The sequence below is a fragment of the Saccopteryx bilineata genome, chromosome 4 (genome assembly GCF_036850765.1).
Source record: "Saccopteryx bilineata isolate mSacBil1 chromosome 4, mSacBil1_pri_phased_curated, whole genome shotgun sequence".
Lineage (NCBI taxonomy): Eukaryota > Metazoa > Chordata > Mammalia > Chiroptera > Emballonuridae > Saccopteryx > Saccopteryx bilineata.
In genome coordinates, this window is record NC_089493.1 from 42970170 (window position 1) to 42996790 (window position 26621).

The following is a 26621-nucleotide window of genomic DNA, read 5'->3' on the forward strand; positions in this document are numbered from 1 at the left end:
ATACCTCACGGGTTTGATGCATGAGGGCAAATTTAACATTTCCTTTAATACATAGGACAATGGTCAAACTCATAGGCTCAGGAGTCAGACTAGGTTCAAATCTCAGCCCTACATCTTCTTCTATGTGTCATAGAGCAAGATATTAACCTTGTGTGCCCTCATTCTCTTTCTCTAAATGGAGATGTTAAGAGTGCCAACCTCACGGGGTTAAGATGAAAATTGAGATAATCAATATAAAGCACTTCAGGGTGCTTGACACTTAGCAAGCACTTGATTAATGTTCACTATTATTAGTATTTTGTTTGATTTCTTATGGTGATAAAGCAGTACTTTTAAAATTAAGGAAAAATATTTCATGCCAAAATTTTTTTGTTTTGTTTTTAAGTGAGAGGAGGGGAGATAAACAGATTTCCACATGCACCCTAACAAGGATCCACCTAGCAACCCTCATCTGGGGCTGATGCTCTGTCCATCTGGGGCCATGCTTGCAACTGAGCTATTTTTAGTACCTAAGGCAGAGGCTCCATGGAGTCATCCTCAGTGCCTAGTGCCGATGTGTTCGAACCAGTCCAGCCATGACTGTGGGAGGGGAAGAGAGAGAGACAGAGAAGGGAGAGGGGGAAGGGAGAAGCACATGGTCATTTCTCCTGTGTGCCCTGACTGGAATCCAACTCGGGAATTCCACACACCAGGTCGACACTCAACCACTGAGCTAACCTGCCAGGGCCATCCTTAAAAAAAAAAAAAGCATCTGTGGTCTTATTTCATGGATGGAAAATACTCTCTTCAATTTTTGAGATTATTAATAGAAGATTGTTGATTTTTTTTTCCTACAGTTTCCTCCTCCCTGCATGGTCTCTGTTTTTTCCAATTTGTTCTTTTGTTTGTTTGTTTTAGTTTTTTTCTTTCATATGAAAGGCTTTCTTCACATGTCTGGCAATCCCTCTTTGTCCATATTTAGAAATGGGGCACTATCCATTTCATGGGTGTGCTTGTTGATTACGAAGAAGAAGGAAAACTGGCAAAAAGACACAGTTGCTGTCCCCTCAGAGAAAGTCAGGAACCAAATGACTCACAATGAGAACCTCCTAAGCTTAAGGGCCACATGGGCCACAGGTGAAACCCATTTCAAGGGGTGTTCCAAGTTCTTCTATTCTACTGCCATTGGGGTAAGTCAAGCATTACTTAACACAAAGGGATTGTAAATAACCATGAGTCTGTGGAGCGTTTTAGAGCCGTAAACATAATTGATTACTCACTGATTGTAAGGGATAAGAAGCAGTAATGTGTGTTATTCACATCAGATATTCCCCATGTAGCGCCCATCACAGTGGGCCATCTCCACTCCAACTTCTACTAGACTGCGGCTTCCACACCCTACTTCCCACCAAGAGTGACAGGCAAGGAAGCTGGAATGATGCCCAGAAAACTTGGTTACCCAGAGCTGACACACTGTGGCCACCATGGCTGCAAACAAGTACATAGAAATTCACTGCTTTCTGCTTGGAGTAGTCTGAAGTCTAAGAATAAAATCCTGGGGAGGGCATTATGCTAGTTACAGCAGGAAACATCTAGAAGGGATGAAGGTCTGAGGGAGCATCTGGCTGCTTGTGAGTTCAGTGCCAAGGGATCTCCCTTCCATAGGATACTCAGGACAGCCCTAGAAAAGCCTATGCAAAGCTGCACAGCTCTAATAAAGAGAACCCTTTGCCCCCTGCCTTGCGTCAGTGGCAGTGCCCATGAACATGCCAACAGAACCCAGAATCAGCCATAGCAATAAGGTCAGGCAGCTAGCCAAAGCATTAGCATTACTTTGTGCACTGCTCTTGGAACAACTTCAGAAAGAATATGGGTCCAAATGGGGATTATGATGAAAGACCCTTGGGAAAATCTTCCCAGTAGAACCTGAGACCCCCCTGACACTCTGGGCAAGATTTTCCCCTTCTTCTGAGAAGCAGATGAATTTGATTGAACCTATTGTTCTATTATTTTTTTTGTTCTAAAGCCTCCAAGATCTGTGTTCTTTACTAAGCTACAAATTGGTAGCCGGGAAGCCATTTTAGTATTAGCAAAATCCTTTGACTCTCTTTGTTTAGCAATCATGCTGATTTGCTTTCTTTTTTTTTTTTTTTTTTTTTTTTTGTATTTTTCTGAAGCTGGAAACGGGGAGAGACAGTCAGACAGACTCCCGCATGCGCCCGACCGGGATTCACCCGGCACGCCCACCAGGGGCGACGCTCTGCCCACCAGGGGGCGATGCTCTGCCCATCCTGGGCATCGCCATATTGCGACCAGAGCCACTCTAGCGCCTGAGGGAGAGGCCACAGAGCCATCCCCAGCGCCCGGGCTATCTTTGCTCCAATGGAGCCTTGGCTGCGGGAGGGGAAGAGAGAGACAGAGAGGAAAGCGCGGCGGAGGGGTGGAGAAGCAAATGGGCGCTTCTCCTGTGTGCCCTGGCCGGGAATCGAACCCGGGTCCTCCGCACGCTAGGCCGACGCTCTACCGCTGAGCCAACCGGCCAGGGCCTGATTTGCTTTCTGTTCGTATTGGAAGGCGGACAGGAGGGAGGGAGGGAAGGAATGAGAAAGGAAAGAAGAAAGGAAGAAAGGAAGGGAGGAAGGGAGGGAGGGAGGGAGGAAGGAAGGAAGGAAGGAAGAGCACAAAGTTGCCCCATAGAGTCCCAAAAGAGATCAAAGTTAAAATGAAATGTCATCACAGACACATAAATTCTGCCCAGAAGGAAAGTGATAAACAAGGGCAGCGTGGTCACCTGACTGCACTGGCCAGAGCTCAGCAGCAGGTAACAGGAGGCCTCTGTCCTCACTGCGTAGCCAAGTGACCTGAGCCAGATCAGGGTTCCTGGGCCACCAGGACAAACGAAGGCCGAGGGTCAGAGTAGTGAGGGTGGTATCTCGGAGTTGCTTGGCATTACATTTGATGGAAAATAAAAAGAATAAGAGAAGGAAAGAAGGGAAAGAAAAATCTTTGGGGAAGATCTCTTTATTTAGGGTCCTCTAAAGTTCATCTCAAAACAATTTTTAAAAAATCAAAAACTTTCCCAGGATTAGAGAGACATCCTGATTGGGGCAGACCCCAGAGTGGATGCAGTTTACATCCGCTGACAACTGAGATTTCTGAGCTCAGGCACCAGCACTGGCCAGGCTGGCGTTTAGGTCAGGGACACCAACGGAAGCTGTCCCCATGGCCACTCTGGCCCACCTTGAGCTTTGGGGTATCTGGCTCACTATACTCCTCTCTATCTGTTCTTCTGCTGCCTTAACATTTAGAAGTTTGCATCTTCACCTCTGGGTCCACAATTAAGTTTCTAAAAAAAAGCAACACAGAAGGACTCAAAATTGGGTTTCAGCAAGTGTCAGTAAAAGTAGGTCTTTTGCCTTAGGAAAAAGTGTGCATTATTTGGTTTTGGCCTATATCCTGAATGATTATTTAGACTAGAGAGGAAGCATGTACTAAAGTGTAAATTCTTGCCCTGGCTGGTTGGCTCAGCGGTAGAGCGTCGGCCTGGCATGCGGGGGACCCGGGGTTCGATTCCCGGCCAGGGCACATAGGAGAAGTGCCCATTTGCTTCTCCACCCCCACCTCCCTCCTTCCTCTCTGTCTCTCTCTTCCCCTCCCGCAGCCAAGGCTCCATTGGAGCAAAGATGGCCCGGACGCTGAGGATGGCTCCTTGGCCTCTGCCCCAGGCGCTAGAGTGGCTCTGGTCACAGCAGAGCGACGCCCCTGGAGGGGCAAAGCATCGCCCCCTGGTGGGCAGAGCATCGCCCCTGGTGGGCGTGCCGGGTGGATCCCGGTCGGGCGCATGCGGGAGTCTGTCTGACTGTCTCTCCCCGTTTCCAGCTTCAGAAAAAATACAAAAAAAAAATAATAATAATAAAATAAAGTGTAAATTCTTGAGACACATATCTATGGACAACAGTTAAAGAGGAAGGAAGAAGGACGGAAAAGAGGGAGGGAGGGAAGGAATAAAGAAAGAAAAAAAGGAAGGAGAAAAGGAAGAGAAGAAGGAAGGAGGAAAGGAAGAAAGGAACGGAAGAGGAAAAAAAGAAAGGAAGAGAGGGAGGGAGGGAGGAAGGGAGGCCCTGTGGCCCTGTCAGACATGGGTCATAGAAGTGAGAGTGGCATTATATTTGATGGGAAATAAATGGAATAAAAGAGAATGGAGGGAAAGGAAACCTTTGGTCATTATAACCAAAGGCTGATGTTCTCCCAATAAGAAATAAAATATACAAAAATTCTTTGGCCTAAATTAAACCCATTAGCAACTCATTTTAAGAAAGTCATGCACTGGCTATCTTCAGAGTAGCAAGGTTTGATTTTAGCATTTAATTCAATGATGCACTTGCAGACTGCATTTAAAGGGTAAAGATATACATTTGAGTCAACTGATCTCATTTAACAGTTTATACAAGAAGCTTCCATTCACATTTTTTCCATCTGTTTTGTGTTAGCAATTCCAAACCAAGGAGGTCTGGTTGCACTGTCACCCTCCCACCCAATGTATGGATAAGCATGGAGGGAAATAATCACTGGGAGGAAAATCAAGATCTGGTCATACATCGATTTTGCTTAACTGGCATCCAAACACATGATTCACATTGCTCACAAGCCTCCACTGGTGGCTTATCCATTACAGAACAATTACAGAAAAGGCTGCAACTTTATTAGAAGCATAAATTAAGAATCCTGCAAACATTTAGGACTGAAACCCCACTTTCTGAATGGTCAATGCGTAGTAATTAACTCACATTTGAAATTAAATGCAACCCAAGGAATATTTATACACATGTTGTTTTCAATTCTTTCTGAACCCTTTCTAAGAAAACAGTATGCTGAAGGATCAAAAGGCGATTTAACCAGCCTGACTCTAGAGCACCCTCATCCTATCCTAAAGGATCACCTTAGTGTTCAGCCCTGGCCGGTTGTCTCAGTTAGTCTGAGCATAGGCCTCAGTCACTGAGGATAGCTCAGTTGATGCAAGCATCAGCTCCAGATGGGGGTTGCCAGGTGGATCCTGGTCAGGGTGCCTGTGGGAGTCTGTCTGTCTATCTCCCCTTCTCTCATTTAGAAAAAAGAAATCACCTTAGCATTCATCACCTGCCTACTATACAACATGCAGGTGTATATATCCAAAGTCCATTTAAAATTTTTCTCTAATATTAAGTTGTTTAAAATTTTTTAATTTGCTATGCTAAACATACATAGCCATTGAGCATTTGTGTTGTCTTACATTGCCTGTAGATGCTTAGAAACTACTCCTACTGCTGCTGTCACCATTCATTACCTGCTTTTTTGTTTGTTTGTTGTGACAGAGACAGAGACACAGGAGGGACAGACAGGGACAGACAGACAGGAAGTGAGAAATGAGAAGCATCAGCTCTTCGATGGGCATCTTAGTTGTTTGTTGATTGCTTTCCCATACGTGCCCCGACCAGGGAGCTACAGCAGAGCGAGTGACTCCTTGCTCAAGCCAGCAACCTTGGGCTTCAAGCCAGCGAGCTTCAGGCTCAAGCCAGCGACCATAAGGTCATGTCTATGATCCCAAGCTCAAGCCAGCGACCCCACACTCAAGCCGACAACTTTGGGATCCCAAGCCTGGGTCCCCTGCATTGCAGTCCTATGCTCCGTTCACTGTGCCACTGTCTGGCCAGGCTCGTTACCTGTTTGATCCACATAGTACCTGGTGAGCGACCTGCAGAAAAATCTACCTTTCTTCCCCCTGGCTCCTTATCTCCAAGAGCTCTTTTATCCAGAGCATGGATGAACCTGCGAAGTCCATCAAAACTAAGGCAAGAGCTATCAAATCGCAATGCGGGGGAGGGGGAGGAAATAGCTTCGGTCCTGCTGGCTCTGACAAGCCAGTATAGTGTGACTCAGGCTGTAAAGTTTGTAAGGAAGTGTAAAGGGCACCTCACCAGTCTCTGATATCAAACGTATGCTTAAAGCCCTCTACCATTCAAATGCAAACTTTCTCTATTCAGAGAGCAGAAAAATCCACACATTTCCCATGACCCTGCATTGAGTTTACTACAGAATTTAAATCCACTGAACAAATTTCCTTAACAAGTTAAGAGTAAACCAAGAACAAAAGCCAGAGATTTTTGGCTGAGAAAGCAGCTTTGCAGCTTTGCCCCCTCCCCTTCAGATGGAAAGGCTGAAGAGGAGGGTTAGGCATGGGGATTATAAGGGCTGAGCTCACTGCATGTCTGAAGGAAGGAGTTCTATACGCAAAATGAGAAAGCTCTGAGCCCTCGCAGCTTGTGCAAGGACATTCCTTGGGAATTCTATGGTCAGGTTGCCCGTGAAGCTGCTACAAATTGGCAACTTCTGTCCCTAACCTGTGGACTAGCACAGGTGCCCATCACTTCCTGCTCCTCCCCTACTGACTTCTTTCCTCTGTGCCCTGGGTCTTAATGAAGATTTCTCTGGGTACCTTCAGCTTGCGAAAACTTGAACTAATCCCTCTCTGCCTCATCTTAAGAGATTTATAAACTTATATTCTTATTTCCTATTCATGAACTCTATTACAAATACCATCATATTTTATTGTCTTTTATGCATAATAATGCATATTCACAACCATTCTTGAACTGAGGAGGGATTGTTATAAGATATCACAGAGAAGTAGGCAAGATTTTTGTGGGTAAGAACTTTTTAATGTTTTCCAACTGTTGTGGTTAGGGAGTTATACCGTATATAACTCTATAAGTGATACTAAATTCTCCTTTTCCTCTTTTAATGAAATTGAAATTATTTTTTTATCATCATTCTAATAAAAATTCTTCAAGGCGTGAACACTTTGTAAATGATAGTCCTTCAACACTGTTTTCAAGTAGACCCAACTAATTTACTTTTTCTTCATTGGTCTTTTCTGTACTTCGGTGTAAACCATTCTACAGATGAGAAAATTGAGGCACAGAATAGTTAAGTAATCTGTGCAAGTTACAAAGCCTGGCAGTGGCTAGTAATAAAAAGAGAAACAAACATGATGTGAATCTTCATTTTTAAAATAATTTCCCCAACAACTAACCAACTTCTTCCACAAAGGCTGATATTCTCCATACACGTCGTCTCTCGAAATTAGGGGTGGGGGAGTTCCAGCTGTCTTGACTCCTTGTTCAAGACAGCGACCTGGGCTTAAGCCAGCGACCATGTGATCATGTTGATGATCTCATGCTCAAGCCAGATAAACCCCACACTCAAGCCAGCATCCTTGGGTTTTGAACCTGTGTCCTCAGCCTCCCAGATTGATGCTCTATTCACTGTGCCACCACAGGTCAGGCTAAATAGGCTATCTTTTATAACTCAAGGTTTACTTGAACCATGTAGTGAAGACGTTTGTGCCCTTGCCAGGTAGCTCAGTTGGTTAGAGCAGTGGTCTCCAACCCCCGGGCCACGGACCGGTACCGGTCCGTGGGCCATTTGGTTCCGGTCTGCAAAGAAAGAATAAATAACTTACATTATTTCCATTTTATTTATATTTAAGTCTGAACGATGTTTTATTTTTAAAAAATGACCAGATCCCCTCTGTTACATCCGTCTAAGACTCACTCTTGACGCTTGTCTCGGTCACGTGATACATTTATCCGTCCCACCCTAAAGGCCATTCCGTGAAAATATTTTCTGACATTAAACTGGTCCGTGGCCCAAAAAAGATTGGGGACCACTCGGTTAGAGCATAGTCCCCTTATGCCAAGGTTGTAGGTTCAATCCCTGGTCAGGGCACATATGAGAATCAACCAAGGAATGTATAAGTAAGTGAAACTACAAATTGATATCTCTCTCTCTCTCTCTCTCTCTCTCTCTCATCCCCTTTCTCTCTCTCTCTCTTTAATCAATACATTTTTAAAAATTCTTTTAAAGTCTATCCCCTTGTGTTCAGAAAAATTTCTATTATCTCTCTATCCTCCTGTAAATATTCATCTCCTTCAAAGCAATTCAAATTATTGACAGAAAAAATCAAATTATTTTAGCCATTCTGCTGTTTCCTTAACCATTTGGAAGATAAATTCTTCAAATAAAAATAAAGATTAACAAAGCCTTAGATGATTAGCATGCATCCCCCCACATCCAAAGGTGATTTAACTATTCTAACTTAGTTGGTAGTTCTTACAGACAGAGGTGGATTTAATGGCAGGCGTACAGAGCATGTGCACCCTGCACCCCGATTTCTGAAGGGCCCTGCAAAACCCCAACTTTCCACTTTTTTTCTAATGTAAGGGGCCCAATATTTTTTTCTGCACCCGGGGCCTCAACCGACTTGAATCCACCTCTGCGTACAGATGATGTGCACTGAAAGGGTCAAGTTTAAGACTCCTCTAAGCCTCGCTCTCCACCTCTGTTAACGGCCTTCCTGGTGTTAGAGATTTGTTTAATGATCAATAGAGGTTTCTAGACCCACCACTGAGTCTTTTATAACCAAGTCAATGTTTAACTGGATTCTTTGGGTCTGAAATGGCAAAATGGGAGTGAAGGGAAGTCTCCATGGAAACCAGCCTCCCGGAAAGTGGCCAGAGGGGTTAGTGTGGGTGAAGTAGACCTACCAAGACATCAGGAAGGAAACACCTGCTTTGTAAAGCAGGGTAAACTTCTGGAATACCTTGATGAAAACCAGCTACGTTAACAGGCCCACACCACTTCCCTCATGGTTTTCTTTTGACCGTCTTTTCTGTAAAATGGGCCTGAGTCACTCTAAGGCCTACCCTAGAGTGACCAAAGTAGCCCCTTTGCAAGACAAAGAGGAAGAGAGGCCCTCGGCTGGCCCTGTGGATTTTACATTCAATCAGAACCTGGAAGAAAAGAGTGCATATTCGTTGGCAAGACTGCAGGACCAGAACAGAGCTTTGGAAGGACAGCTGCCACCTCTCCGAGAGACCTGGTATGGAAGATGCTCCTCAGGTAAACATAAAACGCAGCATTGAGCTTTGGGCATTTGTGCCAAAGAGAGCTACTGATATATTTACCTGTCTAGCCCCATAATCTCAGAAAGTTATTAAATTACTGAGATATAAGGAAACATTGATTGATAGGAGACTGAGTAAATTGTAAGTATTCTGGGTACATAAGAATGGGTGTGTAAACTGCAAAAAGGGCTTTTCACCATTCTGTGTGAGAAGAAAAAATGTTGTTTCAACTTAGCGTATAGTGCTTTCAATGTTCATGCTTGGCGTTGCCAGTGAAAATTATGTAGATAAAGGTGTGATAATTATGATGATCGTATGTTTTAGTCAGATTCTAAATTTAAACCATTCTCTCCAGTACTGTTTAATGCATCAGGCTTTGTTGTTTTGAAAGCGGCACTGTGGGAGTTCATTCTAATGTGAATTTGGAAACTGCCCCAAACAGAATTGATTTATTGCAGTACAGATGAGTGGATGAGTCACCTTCTTCTCCCAACCGCAGATTTTTCATGGTCATCTGCCAAACTAAGAATTTTTTCTCATTATCATAAGAAGTCCTGAACCTGAATGGCTATCAATTATCCTGTCATATTTTAGAAGACATGTATAAAATGTTTATAACAACCACAATGATAATTAAACAGACATTCTAACTTGGGAAGAGACGTATACATAAGCAGTGTAAACATACACAGAATGTATGTAATTTTTCTCTTTTCTACACATTCTGGATCAATAATACAAATAAGCTCCCATTATTGATCAACCTGGGCAGAAAGCCTTATATTCAATTTCGGAACTAGTAAATCTTACCTAGATTGATTTTCATGCCTACTTTCTATAACTGACAACCTTTGACTGATTCTACGTGACCAGTGCTTTTATTTCTTCAGCTTTCTGAGGACATAAGTGGGAATTTTCCCCTTAAATTTATTGAGGAATTCCTGAGGAATTTTTAAAAATCTAAACCCTTTTTCCAGAGTTTTAAGATTTTGGCAACTGCACAGTAAAAGCTGATTCTGATGGTTTAGAGTCCCAACTGGGAAATGTTCTGATTTTTGAGATGGCAAAATCTTCGTAAAAATAAACAACTAGGGAACGGTGAGCATTTTTACCACTGTTTTCAAGGGGCCCATATTCTAATCCCAGCCCTACCAAATACAGATACCAAAGAGCATGATTTAGGACAAGGCTCTTTCTCACTTTTCTTCAACTACAAATCAGGGGCAGAAATAACTACCTGCCACTGCCTATGCCACTTCAGAAGAATCAAATTAAATAATGGGGTGATAGCACTCAAATCATGGTATACATTTATAGACTGGTCAGGCTACCGAGGAAAACCTTGCTGAAAATATGTAGATTTTAAGTCCCACATGTTTTTCGTTGCCATTGCTGTTGTGTCCGCCTTGCTCACTAAGCTGGCATCTCTTGAAAGAAAATAAGGACACAGCAACGTTCTTCAGGTGGTCATTCAAATGTCTTAAGGATAGAAACACATAATTACCCAGGAATTTTTCTATTTAAAATGCAAAGTGACAGCGGTAGAGCATCGGCCTGGCGTGTGGGGGACCCGGATTCGATTCCTGGCCAGGGCACATAGGAGAAGCGCCCATTTGCTTCTCCACGCCCCCCCTCCTTCCTCTCTGTCTCTCTCTTCCCCTCCCGCAGCCAAGGCTCCATTGGAGCAAAGATGGCCCAGGCGCTGGGGATGGCTCCTTGGCCTCTGCCCCAGGCGCTAGAGTGGCTCTGGTCGCGGCAGAGCGACGCCCCGGAGGGGCAGAGCATCGCCCCCTGGTGGGCAGAGCGTCACCCCTGGTGGGCATGCCGGGTGGATCCCAGTCGGCCGCATGCGGGAGTTTGTCTGACTGTCTCTCTCCGTTTCCAGCTTCAGAAAAAAAAAATGCAAAGTGAAACTGTAGGATAGTCTACACAGAGTCTAGAGGTCAGAATGCTTCCATCTTGTTAAGAGGAAAGGACAAAAACTTCATTCATACTATGTTGGTCATGGTAGTAGTCTGAAGGGACCAGGATAATCAAGCTAAAAAATCAAATTCATAGTGAATCTCTTGAGCCTCTTAGTTTTCTAACATGGCTTAGCCCTGAGGTTTTTTTGTTTTTGTTTTTTAAATCGGAAAAGAATACTGACATGTTGTATTATAGTGGCAACTTGTGGAAATATCTTTCCCTAGTTAGGGGAATTATTTAGTTAGGAATATACAAGGCTCAGCATTGCCTACTCCTACTACACACTCATGCTCCATTTCTTTATCACTTCTCTATCTAATGTCTATCTATCTATTTATCTATCTCATCTAAAAAGAGAATTTATTTTCTTTTTTGTGACAGAGACAGAGACAGAGAGAAGGACAGATAGGGACAGACAGACAGGGAGGGAGAGAGATGAGAAGCATTAGTTCTTCGTTGTGGCACCTTAGTTATTCATTGATTGCTTTCCCATATGTGCCATGACCAGGGGGCTACTGCAGACCAAGTGACCCCTTGCTCAAGCCAGTGACCTTGGGTCAAGCTGGTGAGCTGTGCTCAAACTAGACGAGCTCGCACTCAAGCTGTTGACTTCGGGGTTTTGAACCTGGGTCCTCTGCGTCTCAGTCCTATCCTCTATCCACTGCGCCACTGCCTGGTCAGGCTATTTTCATTACTTAGAGATATATTTTCCCCTGACTTCCTATATTATCTTGAGGAGGTGTCATGAAATTAAAATAAATCAATGTTTTCTATTTTTCATGCCAAATTCTGTGTTTGAACATCTATCAGCAATACTTTTTAATTATGCAGATCTTCCTCTAAACATCAATCTGGGGAGGAAACGAAGAATGCAGAAATTAAACTCTGGGTCTAGGTTAATATTATTTATTTGCATTCATGTAGAGATCTTGCTTGATATTTTTCATCTCCATATTCAACCCATAGATTAGACATGTATGACAAGGAAGGTACACAGTTGTGTTAATGAAGTCTAAGAACTAATGATCCACCTAACAGTTTTTTCTAATGGTTTTTTTTCTTGCTTTTCCTCCAATCCTTCAAGTGCCCAGAGCCATGTATTTTGACATCCCACTGGAACAGAGAGAAACAAGCATTATTAAAAGGCATCCACCCCGAAGACTCCAAGTAAGATGAATTTAAAAGGCTTCATAAGGAATTTAATGGTAACATCCGTTTTTAACTATAATCATAAAAGAGGGAAATTGATAAGGACCAAGCAAATGAGAATGACAACAATGTTAAAGAGAATGTTGTCAATCTTCTTTAGATTTCAGTTTGTAATTATTTCACTTTTAAGGCTACCATCAAAAGAAGGAAATATAGTACCAAAGATATAGCCATGATGAGACTCACAGGACCTGAAGCTTATACTGATTAGTTGGTTGACTATGAGAAATCCCTAGTAATAAGCAAAATACCAAACAATAACAGCAGCTACTACTATTTAATTACCACCTGCTACAAGTCAGACATACTCTGTGGGTGGAGCACAGAGTGCATTCCTAGCAGCTGTGGCTGATGCAATGCTGTGAGAATACTCCAGCTCCCAGAAGCCTCCTGGGCATACCCAGGAAGGAAGCTCACCCGCTATAAGGAAGTGACTTAGCACCAACCATGCAGCTCCCTGATCTTTTCAGCCATTGGCTTTGAGGAACACACTGTAACACCCTATAGGCTGAACCTGTGTATATAAGCTAGCTTACTTCCTGAATAAAGTGGATCTGCGTCACTGAACCTGGTCCCCGGAGTCGGGTCTTTGTGTCTCTGTCATCTTCAACCCCGGCAGGACTTGTCCACACTAGACAACTTGATCTATACCATTCATCTAATCCTCATACTCCTTTATGAGGATTATCTTGGTACTATCTTTGCCTTATACTCATGGTTCAGAGTTATCAAGGACAACAAAGGCCTGATATCAACCAGGTCCCCAAAACCCATGATCTTCCCTGGGCATAGATGATCTCTATAGCCCTGCTGTCCCTAACCTTTTATTGTTCTAAGTGTTAAGTGGTTGTTAAAATTGAGGACATTTGGTTCCAAGGCAGCAAAACAAGAGTTTGAAATGTACTCACATTAATAAATATTTAATGAATTTTCCCTAGAGAACTGTAAATTCTAAGACTTCTTGTCCTAGAAGGATAAGGAGATATGAGTGGGTCCTTGAAAATAAGCATCAGCTAAAAGGAGGGCTGAGGGCTCTCTTGTGAGCCGGATCTATCACTGACATTTGAAAAATAATTGGAGCCAAATCCCACCAGCTACACAATTCACCCCTATGCCTGGACCAGCCTCAGATGTATTTGAGCATTATTTCTGTTTCCATTGGTTTTTATTTACCTGTTTTCTCCAGAAGCACAATCATTATTATGATTATATCCTTTGGTCACCAAAAAAAAAAAAAGCATCTTTTTCCAAAATGTTAGACTCTTAAAAACATTATTTAATGAAAAATAAAGTAATTTAAAATTTTTGAGCCTATCTCTAGCTAAATTGAACAAATTTTAAAAGTTATATTTTATTCCTAAATCAAATATATCCTTTCAAAGGAGTGTGTTTAAAATATGTTCCTGCTTTGGGTGATGGGTATGCAACATAATTGAACAACAAGATAACCTGGATTTGTTATCTTTGAATATATGTATCCTGATTTATTGATGTCGCCCCATTAAAAAAATAAAATTATTAAAAAATATATATATGTTCCTGTGGAGGCTCTCAGCTGAATGTCTCAAATAGAAGGCACTACTATAAGCAGTGGAAAGTAACTGTATAGCATTCTATAGTCCACAAAGTACTTTTTGTATGTATCAACCTCTAAATAACATAAAAGGGTTCATGAAGTCAATCAAGCTCAAAAAGAGAACTCTAATATTTCAAAGACTACACCCCCACATCCTAACCAACCGCCTTAAAAAACAAGAATCAAGACAAATGAATCATTTGAGTGCAAAGATTGTCTTAATCAGTCTTATGTCTTCAGTCACTAACACTTAATATGTACCCCACACAATGTTGTGAATGAATGAACAGATGAATGAATAAGAATGAGACCCATTATCCCTGCTAGGAAAAAAAAAAATCAAAGTGCACTCCCTACTTCAGACCTGTAGCATAACTATATAGGAAGCCCAATTGACTAGCCAAAACAGCCAGTGTGATGAATTATATGGACAGAGGAGTGTTCAATTGAACCCAAGAGCTGAGAGGCCCCTGGAGTTCAGGGAAGAGCTGTGCCCTGGAACCCAAAGGCAGAACTCTCTCATTGTCTCCCCTAAGCTCTTCTCCATGCTATTGCTTTACTCTCCCTGCAAAGTGACTTTCTCTGCTCCTCAAGACCACTGATCAAATATGAACATTAATTTGCATGTTATACAATAGTTCCAGTCCAACAGAGCGGCCTGACCCTGTTGGCTCCAATTCCAAATTCCTAGGAGGAAAGATTTTATTGGCTCAGCTTTGCTCACGATTCCAGTTTTGGTCCAATGAGCTATGACCAAAGAATATGCTCATGCAGTAGAAATGTGGGCAGAAACTCCCCGCACCTTAGTTTCTGAAGGCAGCTCCCTGAGAAGAGGGTTATCACTGTGAACTTGGCAGACACCATGAAAGATATCAACTCTAATTATCTTCACAAATGAGGCTCAGCACATTTTCCATTGCAAATGGGTTTTTGAAAGAATAATAAATGCTGGGTTCCCATGACATGCTAATTAATAGCCTAATATCTGCCAGAGAAAATTCCAAAATGAATTTTCAATTATTAAACCAAGTAATTGCACCTTAAATAATTTGAGTTGCATATTTGGCACTCTACTTTCTGAATATCTACTCCTCGAGTAAAGAGCAGGTCAGGAGCTAAGGTTCTTTTCATTTTGGAGCGGCTAAGATCTGAGAGCCTTTGCCAGAGAACTCTGAAGCAAACGTGCCTGTCCCGTGTTGAAGACTTAGTCATCACTGTCCCTTCTGACCTGATTCACCTTCTCACCTAGCCATCTCAGGACCAGCCTAGGGTGGAGATGTTTCCCCTACACTATAGTGCTTCCTCAGGTGATCTCAGATGACTCCCTCATCTCCAAAGATTTACTTTAATCTCACCTTCTCCGGAAGGCTTATCTTGACAACTGCACCTTCACTATCTTTGACAGACTCTTCACTATCTTAATTTTCCCTCAGAACACTTATTTTCATCTAACACACCAAGCAATTTACTTATCTATTATGTTCATTGTGTATTTTCTTCATAACCTCCCTGCCCTCTTTCCAGCTGTAATGCTATTATTCATTTTCACAGAAGCAGGGCTCTCTGTCTGTTTTCTTCAATAATGTATGCAAGTGTCTATAACAGTGCATGGCACATAACTGGTGGTCAGTAAGTATGTGTTGAATAAATGTTAAATGGATGGATGGATGGATGGGTGGATGAATGAATGGAGAGGAGAGAAAGACGAGTATAACATCTGCTGAGGAAAGATAAGAAGGATGGTTCTGATCTGCATGGTTTCACTATGTTGGTTTTGGTATTAGACAATTTGTCACAAACTTATTCCTTTCTTTTACCTTTTCTAGTCCTTTGCCCATTTTCTATTATCTTTTTCTTTGTAATTCATAGAGTTCTTTATATATTTTAGACTTGGTTCTTTGTTAGTTATATGTGTTGTAAATCTCTTCATCTATGGTTTGCTTTTGGCATATGTATGTGTGTGTGTGTGTACACAAATTTCCAGTTTTAATGTCAAATTTCTTAATCTCTATTTTTTGTATTTCTTGTATTTTTATTAATTAATTTCTATCTTCCCCAAGTTCATAAAAATATTTTTTATTTCTTAATCCATCTGGAATTCTTTTGTGTGCAGGTGTGAGGTTGAAATCTAATTTTACTTTTCTTCCTTTTGATTAATGTATTATCTCAGCATTCTTTATGGAGACATCCATTCTTTGACCATTGGTGAAATGTTACTTCTATCAAATATCCAATTTACAGAGCTTCATGAATCTGTTTGCAGACTTTCTCTTCTGTTGCATTGGTCGACTTGGTATCTGCACAGGCGTTCCCACTGTCTTAACTATAACTTTAAACTGAGTTTTTCAAATTTTTTATGGAATTTATTGGGGTGACATTAGTCGATAAAATTATATAGGTTTCAGGTATACAATTCTATACATCAGCCGTATATTGTATTGTGTGTTCACACACCAAGTCAAGTCTCCTTCCGTCACCATTTATTCCCCCTCTACCCTCTGCTACCTCCCTTCACCCCCCTTTCCCTCTGGTAATCACCATACTGTTGTCTGTGTCTATGAGTTTTTTGTTTTAATATCCAATATGGAAACTTCCTTCCCTTCAGAATTGTCTTTGCTATTCATAGTTGTTTGCTTTCCCATGTGAGATTGGGATCTCTTGGCAAGCTATGAAAAACCTTGTCATTATTCTGATTGGAATGTGTTAATAGATTAACCAAGTTTACAATATTGAGTCTTCTAAACCATGAACATGGCATAGATCTCCATTTACTCATATTTTCTTTTAGATCTTTCAATGTTTCATAATTTTCCACAGGGATCTTGTGTCATTTTTTAGGTTTATTTCTCAGTATCTCTATTAGTCAGGGTTCAACCAGAGAGACAGAACCAGCAGATGGGATACACATTAAAAGACTTACTACAGGAAATTGGCTTTCATGATTGTGGAAGCTGGCAAGGCAAGTCTGAAATCCATAGGGCAGGCCATCAGGAAGGGCAGGCTGGAACTGTTGGGCATGAGTTGAACCCACTGCCCTTAAATAGTTTCCTCTTCTTCATGGATGCCTCTATTTAAGTCCTTTCAACCGATTGAATCAGGCTCACCCAGATTATTTAAAATAATTTTCCTTACTTAAGGTCAATAGATTATGAATTTTAACTACACGTACAAAAGAATTTTACAGCGACACCCAAATAAGTGCTGGGATACCTGGAGACTGTAGCTCTGCCAACTTGATGCTTACAACTGACCATCAATATATCTTATAGGGTTTTTTGTCCTATTATGAATCAGATATTTTTCCCATTTAATTTTCTAAATAATTATTATTGGCAAATAAGATAATGAACAATTTTTGTACATTGAGTTTTGTATTCCTCAACTTTATTGGACTACCTTTCTATGTAGACAATAGCTTTTATAAATAAGAATTATTTTTCTCTTTCTTCCCAACTCTTGTTCCTTGTACTGGTTTTCTTTCTTCTGCATGGAACAGAACTTCCCTTGCAACATTGAATTCAAGGACAATGGGCATTCTTGTCCTAACTACTACATTAATGGGACTGGTTCTAAAACAAACTATATTTGTGATGGGGTTTTGATAGATGCTGGTCAGAGTCCTAAAAGAAAACAGATGACACACTCAAATTAGGATAATTAAAAGCAGTTTTCTTTACAGCTAACTTTATACAGGTTTGGATTAGGGAAATCAGAGAGGATATTGCAATAACCACTAATGACATCTGAGGAGTAACTACTTTCAGGTCGAGGGACTAGGAAAGACACAGACTTCTGGAACCTGGAAGGAGTGAGTCAGGTAAAGGAAGCTGCTTTAAGAGGAGCAATGGAACACAAACAACCCAATCCGACCATCCAGGGAGAGTCCCAGGGGAAGACACACCCTGATCTCACTCTATTCCTTCTCCCAGATCTCCTCCTAGGGCTTCTCAGCAGCTGAACCTAATAGGAAGCCAGAAGGCAGGAGAAACTGCTTAGTGCTCACAGACAGAGAAACGGGTAGAGAAATGTAGCAAATGGATCTGGAGAAACAAATAGAAGATATCTGGCACAATGTCATTTATTAAATTATTGTTATTTCCTTATTCCTAGTGTGCTAACAGTTTTCTCATAGCTGAATGCTAAATTTTATTGGTCCCCCCCAACTATTAAATAATCTATTGAAATAATCTTATAGATTTTCTTTTTAACCAGGTGAGACAATGTATCTCACTGATAGATTTAACTCTGTGGAACCATGCTTGCATTCCTGGCATAAATCCTATTTGGTAATGAAATACACATATAAATATATAACTGAATTTATATGCTTAGGCTTTTTGTATCAATTTTCATAGGTGAAGTTGTTCTATAATGTCCCTATACTTCTTTTCCCAGTTTTGATTTCAAAATTGTACTAGTCTTATAAAATGAGTTGATTACTTTTTTCTCTTTTCTATTCTCTAAAACATTTGATACAAAATTATTGTTATCTGTTCCTTAAAAATTTGGTAAAACAGGCCTGTGACACCATCTTTGGCCACCTTAACTTTTTGGGGAGTGAGACTTTTTTTTATGGTTCTTAGTTGATTTAGGTATCTGATTTCTTCCTGATTTAGTTTTGCTAATTTATATTTTCCCCAAAATTATCCACCTATCTAAGCTTTCAAATTTATTATTATAAAGGCTTTGCTTACTCATAGTCAACTTTTATAATTCCTGCCAAACAAATCTTCCAGCTTACATTTTGATGCAGCTTTTTTTTTTTTTTTTACCAAGGAAAGACGTAAAAAACAACTCAGCACCTGGGTTAAAACTATGAGCCTGGCTCTAGCTTCCCATCTTATAAGGAGCATTTTTCGGTCCCATGTAACCTATAGAAATAACTCACAGCCATCAGAAACCCTTAATGCCTTATACATAAGCCTCCCCCACATCTTCTGGTCCATGGAGATATATATCATATATAAAAGTCTGACCATGTTGTTTTGGTGTTATGTTTTATTTTTCATTGTTATATGTTTGGAGCAAAGAATGTTATTAAAATGTGAACTCACAGTGATAGAGCATCGGCCCAGTGTGTGGAAGTCCTGGGTTCGATTCCCAGTCAGGGCACACAGGAGAAGCGCCCATCTGCTTCTCCACCCCTCCCCATCTCCTTCCTCTCTGTCTCTCTCTTCCCCTCCTGCAGCCAAGGCTCCATTGGAGCAAAGTTGGCCCCAGTGCTGAGGATGGCTCCATGGCTTCCGCTTCAGGTGCTAGAATGGCTCCAGTTGCAGCAGAGCAACGCCCCAGAGGGGCCAAGCATCACCCCATGGTGGGCATGCCGAGTGGACTCCATGGTCAGGCACATGTGGGAGTCTGTCTGTCTCCCTGCTTCTAACTTCCGGGGGAAAAAAAAAAATGAACTCATAGCAATAACTTAACCAGAAATTCCTCCTTGGCCTTATGATTTCCTCCTCCAAGGCCATCTGGGACATCTTTACCTTCCTCAAGTAATCTCAGAGGACACATTTTTAAGGCATAGTGCCAAACAAATTGTACACTCTCTTCAAGTTGCTCCTGCTCACAATTCTCCTCTCCTAGAAAACAAAAGCAACCCTCTCAGGTTAGTCCTTGTCACCGAGGCCAGTGACCAGTGCTCCATTCAATCTCCTTCCCTAAATCTCCTATGTGACACTTCAGCTGATTTTCCTGAGAACTTGTTTTATTTGAGAAGCTAAATAATCCAGAAATGTTTAGACAAATCATCATTTTTGTGTGCCATGAAACGAAAATAAGTTATCACTCTACCAATTCTCCTGCCATTGGTATTCTTTCTGAAGCTGCTGAATGGAGGCATCTGGTTTCCCAGGCAGGGGAAGGGAATGCTAATATGAAACCAGAATCCCAAGGCAATTTCATTTGACTAGTTTGTTTACAGAAGCCAATTTTCCAACAATGTTTTTCTGCAGTACTTCTCAGGCCAAGTGCGAATGATTTAACAGCGGGATTCTATTTGCAGTGTCAGTTGCTGCCATCTAGTGTCCTCTGTGGAGAAATAGTGTGTGCTGTTGGGTTCTTTTCAATGGCCTGGAAACCAGAAAATGCCTGGAGAGAGGACTTGAAGACACCTATTATTTAACCCTTGACCAGTTGGCTCAGCGGTAGAGCGTTGGCCTGGTGTATGAGAGTCCCTGGTTTGATTCCCGGCCAGGGCATACAGGAGAAGCGCCCATCTGCTTCTCCACCCCTCCCCCCTCCTTCCTCTCTGTCTCTCTCTTCCCCTCCCGCAGCCGAGGCTCCATTGGAGCACCCGGGCTCTGAGGATGGCTCCATGGCTTCCACCTCAGGTGCTAAAATGGCTCTGATGAAATATTTAAGTAGCTGGTTTCTTTAGATTCAATTTTTTTCTCTTTTTCTTCTGTTCCAAGAGAGAGGAGGGAAGACAGAGACAAACTCCGCATGCACCTCAACAGGGATCCACCTGGCAACTGTATCTGGACAGATGCTCACAACTGAGCTCTTTTTAGCACCTGAGGTGGAGGCTCCATGGAGCCATCCTCAGCACCTGGGGCCAGTGTACTTGAATCAATTGAGCCATGGCTGCAGGAGGAAAAGAGAAAGAGAAGGAAGAAAGGAAAGGGGGAGAAGCAAATGGTTGTTTCTCCTGTGTGCCCTGACCGGGAATCAAACCCAGAACATTCATCCACACTCTGGGCTAATGCTCTACCACTGATCCAGACAGCCAGGGCCTAGACTCAATTTTTCAATAATGCTCCACAAACAGATCCTCTGTGGTCTATTTTGATGTAGCTCCTTTATTCAGTTCAGAGTGTATGGAGGCCAGTAGACCCACCCTAGGATATCATCAGCATAACTTGGAGAGCTTTGAAAAATACTTATTCCAAAGGAACAACTGATAAGCTGGACTTCATTGAAAATTAAAAATTTAACATTCGGTGAAACACAGTGTCAAGAGAATGAGAGGAGAAGATATACTGGCAAATAAGCATGTGAAAAGATGTCCAACATGATATGCCAGAGAACTGCAAATTAAAACAATGATGCTTGACCAGGCAGTGGCGCAGTGGATAGAGCATCGGACTGGGATGCGAAGGACTGAGGTTCAAAACCCCAAGATTGCCAGCTTGAGCATGGGCTCATCTGGTTTGAGCAAGGTTCACCAGCTTGAGCCCAAAGTCGCTGGCTTGAGCAAGGGGTCACTTGCTCTGCTGTAGCCCCCCCCATTCCCACCCAGTCAAGGCACATATGAGAAAGCAATCAATGAGCAACTAAGGTGCCTTAATGAAGAATTTATGCTTCTCATCTCTCTCCCTTCCTGTCTGTCTGTCCTTATCTGTCCCTCTCTCTGTGTCTGTCACAAAAACAAACAAACAAACAAAAAACACAGTGAAATGCTACTACCCACACACTAGAATGGCGAAAGTCTGAACACCAGCAACACAAAATGTTGATGATGTGGAAGACCAGGAACTCTCATGCATTGCTGGTGGGAATGCAAAATGGTGCAGCCACTTTGGAAAATTTTTTACAGAACTAAGCATAGTGTTAGCATATAATCTAGAAATCTCACTTCTTGGTATTTATCCAAATGAACTTAAATCTCACATCCATACAAAAATCTACACATGAATGTTTATAGCAGTTTCATTCATAATTGCTAAAACTTGGAAGGGTCCAAGATGTCCTTCAGTAGGTGAATACGTAAATAAATTGTAATATATCCAGACAATGGAATATTATTCAGCATTAAAAGGAAATGTGTCTATCAAGCCATGGAAAGACATGGAGGAAACAAAAATGCATATTAGTAAGTAAAAGAAACCAATATGAATAGACTACAGACTATATGATTCCAACTCTATGACATTCTGGAAAATGTAAAACTGTAGACACAGTAATAATAATGTTGTGGTTGCCAGGAGTTAGGGGAAAAAGAGGGATGAATAAATGGGCAGAGCAGAGGATTTGGGGGATAATATAACTATTTTATATGACACTACCATGGTAGATACATGTCATTATACATTTCTCCAAACCCATTAGAATGTAACCACCAAGAGCAATCCCTAATGTGAAATAAAGATTTTGGGTGATTATGATTTGTCAATGTAAGTTTATCAATTGTAATAAATGAAACACTCTGGTGAGAGATGTTGATAATGGGGAAGTTGTGAGCAGAAGGTATATAAGAACTCTATATTTTCTGCTTACTTTTGCTATGACTCTAAATCTACTGTAAAAATTAAAGTTTATTAATTAAATATACATATAAACATCAATACATATATATTTTTTTCAAGACATAGCCCAAACCTGTTATATCTCAATAGCCAATGAATAGCTCAGAATTCTTTTTTTAATTTCAGGAGTGTCTAATGATGAACCAAATTTAGGAACAAGAAATGGAGGGAAAAAATCTTGAAATCTGGCACTGGACTGATCTGAGTTTGAATCCTGGACTTGCCACTTACTAGCTATGTAACTTTGGACATATTATTAACCTCTGTGAGATGGGGAATTATCTTAATCGTTTACAGGGTTCCCATGACAACTGAATGAGAGTCATACTGTGACCCTGAGCATGATGAATAGCAGTGGCTGCAAAGGCATACGGGCCTAATCACCAGAAAGAACCGAATCCCGAAACAAGTCAGGGGATGGCATAAACACTGCCTTGTTCTTTCTTCCCCCTAACCACCCCCACCCCACCCCCCAACATTGCTGATTCTCCCTCCCATAGGGGCCTGGATATCCCTCCACCCTCGGCCTCCCTCCCCTCAGGGTTCTGACTTCCTGTGCCAGCAGGTCCAATTGGCCCTGCATATTTATGTTCTGCAGAGCCAGACAAACCTCTCTCTTATAATTTTTTTTTTTTTTTTTACAGAGACAGAGAGAGTCAGAGAGAGGGATAGATAGGGACAGACAGAAAGACAGGAATGGAGAGAGATGAGAAGCATCAATCATCAGTTTTGCATTGCGACACCTTAGTTGTTCATCGATTGCTTTCTCATATGTGCCTTGACCGCGGGGCTACAGCAGACCGAGTAGCCCCTTGCTTGAGCCAGCGACCTTGGGTCCAAACTGGTAAGCTTTGCTCAAACCAGATGAGCCCACGCTCAAGCTAGCAACCTCGGGGTCTCGAACCTGGGTCCTACGCATCCCAGTTCGATGCTCCATCCACTGCACCATCGCCTGGTCAGGCTCTCTTACGGATATTGATCACCTCTCACTATCTCCTTGCTCAGTCATTATGTTAAAACAAAACAACACAAAAAAGCCCACTCCCTCACTTTAGGCCACTCTAGCAGAAAGAAAGAAATGTTGGCTACCCTCTGAGGACAGCTCAGGCCCGGGCTCAGGGACCAGGGCACTGTTCTCTGGGGGGTAGCAGGACACACACATCACGCTTCCCCTGTGAGCTCAGCATCCATTTCTCATGGTCTGTTCCTCTCTTTTTTCACCCTTGAAAGCCTCCCTGGCTTCCAAAACTACCCATCAATAATGCAACAAATTAGACTACAGTGAAAAGAGATTTCAAAATGTTTTCGAATTTGCCTGTCGTGTTGGACTCAGGGACTTGTGCTCACACTGTTCACATGGTGTCCTGGTGTCTTCTTGATTCCCGAGCCATCACTTCCCAGTCTCCTCGGCCGTCTCGTCCCGTCCACCAGCCTCTCGGTGTTGGCTTCTCGAGCCTTCAGTCCTCGGCTCTGCTCTCCTCACTCTTGACCTCGCCGTGACTGTGGTTCCAGCTCTCCACACCCAGGGACGATCCCAAAGACGCACCTCCAGCACAGACCTGTCCTCTGAGCTCCGTGCCTGTGTACTCAATTAGCCACTCAACATCTGCGCCAGTATGGCTCAAAAGCTTCTCAAATGCCACCTGCTCTAAACTGAATTTTTATCTTCCTGCTATATTCCACCCAAACCTGGTCCTCTTCCCCACCTCAGAGGCTGATAACACTGTCCCTTGTATTTGAATGTCATCTAGACACATCACTCTCCCTCATCAGCTGTCCTGAATCCTGTTTGGTCAGTTTTAAACATTTGTAGAGCTCATCAGTGTCCTTCCATGAGCCCCCAGACCATCATCTTTGTCCCCCTAACTTCTCTCTTTAGTTCAGTTTCCGCACTGCAGCTACAGTGATCATTTTTAAAAAGCAGATCTAATCATGTCACTACTTTGCTTAACACATGCCATGGCTGCTTGTGGTCTTAAGGAAGCTAACATGAGATCCTTCCCCATCAGGCCCGCATGAGCTGGCCCCTGCCTCCCTCTCCGGCTTCCTTTGAACTGCTCTTCCTCTCACTCTGAACTGCAGCCAACTGACTCCTTGCAGTTTCTTCAAGAGCCCATGCACTGCCCCACCTCGGGGCTGTTGTTCATGGTGTTCCCTCTGCCTGAAACATCTTAGTCCCCTTAAAACTCCAAACCATTCAACTTCAGGAAATTATTTCAGGATACTTTCTTGGACTGCCTTGTTATCCCTCTCTCTCTCTCTCTTCTGTTACTTTTCTAAGGCAAAGTATAATAAATTGTGTGGCTTAAAATAACAGAAATGTATTGGCTCACAGTTCTGGAAGTTTGAAGGCTGACATCAAGGTGTGGGTGGGGGACAGGGTTGGTTCCTTCCAAGTCAGTGAGGAAGACTTTGTCCCAGGCCTTTCTCTGAGCTTCTGGTGACTTGCTGGCAGTCTTTGGCATTCCTGATCTTATAGAAGCATCACCCTGACATTTGCCTTTATCCTCACCTATTGTTCTCCTTGTGTGTGTGTGTGTGTGTGTCTGTGTCCAAATTTCCTATTTTTACGGGGACACCGACATATTGAATTAAGGTTCACCTTATTGCAGTATGACCTTATCTGCTTAACTAATTATATCTTCAAGGACCCTACTCTGCAATAACATCACATTCTGAGGTCCTGGGAGTTAAAACTTCAACATATAAATTTGGTGAAGGAACATAATTCAACCATTAATACCTGCCCTTCATTTCTGAGGTGGAGTCCTCCAGGTATATATTGTCATAGTCCTGCTCTGTTGACTTTTTCTTCAAAGTACTGATTAGTTTGTCATTCTTAATCAAATCATCACACAAGCAAAAATGAATTTGTGCCCCACATAGATTGTAACCTCCATGAGGGACCATGCCCATTTTAGTTGACTCCTCTACCCCATACCAGGCATGTAGCAGTTGCTCAATAAGTACTCACTGAGTGAAGAAATAAACTCTGTGACCCTGCAGGTTTTTGACGTCTGTCCACGTGAACAGAGCAGCCTTTCTGTCCCAAGTCACTTCCCAGTGCTCTAGTTTCTGGAGCATTCAGTCATCTGAGGCAAGTAGGGCCAGAGGCAGGTCCACTGGTTTGTCAGTTGCTGCTCAGTCTTAGCCTTGGAAACTCCAGCATCACCTCCTGCTTAAAGCCCCTGCTAGAAAAAGCTACGTCTAAAATTCGTTAGCACACTGAACTTTCATTTCCCATGTGCCTCAGAGGCACCACTGACTATCACTGAGGAGGCTAAGGGAACTTCTCTGGAGATCTTAAAAATAAAACCAGAAGAGTTCATTCCTTAACCAAGGGATGAATAAAATAAAGGAACTTCTTGGTGCTTCTTTCATCTTGAACACTAGTCTAAGAGCCTCATTGTTTGAGAACTTTGGATGTGGTCCCTCAATGCAGATAGAAAAGGATTCTCTGTCTTTTAACTCCCTGGTCAATATTTAGATCAATAAGTCACTGACAAGAGTGCAATTGAACAAAGAACCCAGAGAGGCTGAAAAGCCTTTGGCACAGACCCGACTGCAATGCCGTTGAAATCGCCTTCTCTGTGGGCTCTCAGGAGTACATGCTGCTTCTGCAGAGTGTTAAGATAGTTTAATGCCTGGCTTTTATGTTTTATCATCTCATGACACGAGGGACGCTGAATGTTCTAACTGTTGGACTTTTAGAAGCTTGAACCCATTGATCTGCCACGAGTAATTCCATCTGGAAGGATCCCGCTCCTGCAGGAAGCCAGGACAACTCACAAAGCAAAGGTGAACTGCAGTGGTAATCGGAGGGGGTGGGTAAAACTGGAGGGTGGGCTGGCCTTTTCATGGACTCCCTGCACAGAAAGCTTAAAAGTAAATCGATCTTCAGAGTTAAACATTTCCGAAGCCACCCATCTTCTCCGGGGCCTGCCTCCTGCTGGCTGGCAACGGCTCCTCCCGCTCAGGTGAGCCCAAGGCCAGCAGGGGGAAGAGGGTACAGAGGAATTTTCCTTAGAAATTGGTGATTCTAGAAGTGTTCACTCTTGTGGAAAAGTCTAGCATAACTCTTCCCTTTCACTTCTTCCCCTTGGATTAAAACCATCTATTTGTTCTCAGTTTTCAGGATAAAACATATCTATGAGCTGTTCCTGATCAGTTTAGCACAAAGGCACCAAAAAGTAATCCTGGAAAGGGTCTGTAGGGTTCTCTCCTTTTATAAACTTGTCGCACTCTGCTAAGAAAACTCCCCTCACACAGAAATGCAGAATGGGAGGTAGAAGCAGAGTTTCAATATATTCCACTCCTAACCCTTTGAGTAGTGAGTTTTTCTCATGCTCGCTGACCCCCAGGGGTGAGTTTATTCCTTTTAAAAAAATGAAATTAGTTCCAGTTATAATTTTATTAACTTAAAATCATGTTTGTTTGATAATCAATTTATGGAAACAAGAAGGACATACATTTGCCTGTTTTTAATGTTGCCTTACACATGTGCAATCGTACTCTGGATGGTCAGGAGGCACGAGGACGTACATGAACATTCATACTACTCAGAGGGCTAACTCGTTTTGGAGCCACCTAGACACTGCTGTGTGTTGGCTCATTTTGTAGAAGAGGTCAGGGTACTTCTGAATCCTCAAGGCCAGGTTTGTGATGCCGACAGCTCCAGGAGATGGGCCCTCCCTGGGGCTCACATCA

At 42.4% G+C, this 26621-nt stretch overlaps 1 protein-coding gene across 3 annotated transcripts in view; it reads left to right on the forward strand.

The window, feature by feature from the left end:
* Window positions 1–8492: 8492 nt before the first annotated feature.
* CCDC198 (coiled-coil domain containing 198) overlaps window positions 8493–26621 on the forward strand; it is a 28050-nt gene continuing 9921 nt past the window's right edge. For 2 of the 3 annotated variants that reach the window (XM_066274094.1, XM_066274095.1), the window contains exons 1-3: window positions 8493–8916; window positions 11971–12053; window positions 25626–25712. In XM_066274094.1, coding sequence (XP_066130191.1) covers window positions 8622–8916; window positions 11971–12053; window positions 25626–25712 — 465 coding nt within the window. In that variant the 5' untranslated portion in view covers window positions 8493–8621. Of the gene's footprint in view, window positions 8917–11970; window positions 12092–25625; window positions 25713–26621 lie in introns of all 3 variants that reach the window. The other variant, XM_066274096.1, reaches the window with a different exon arrangement.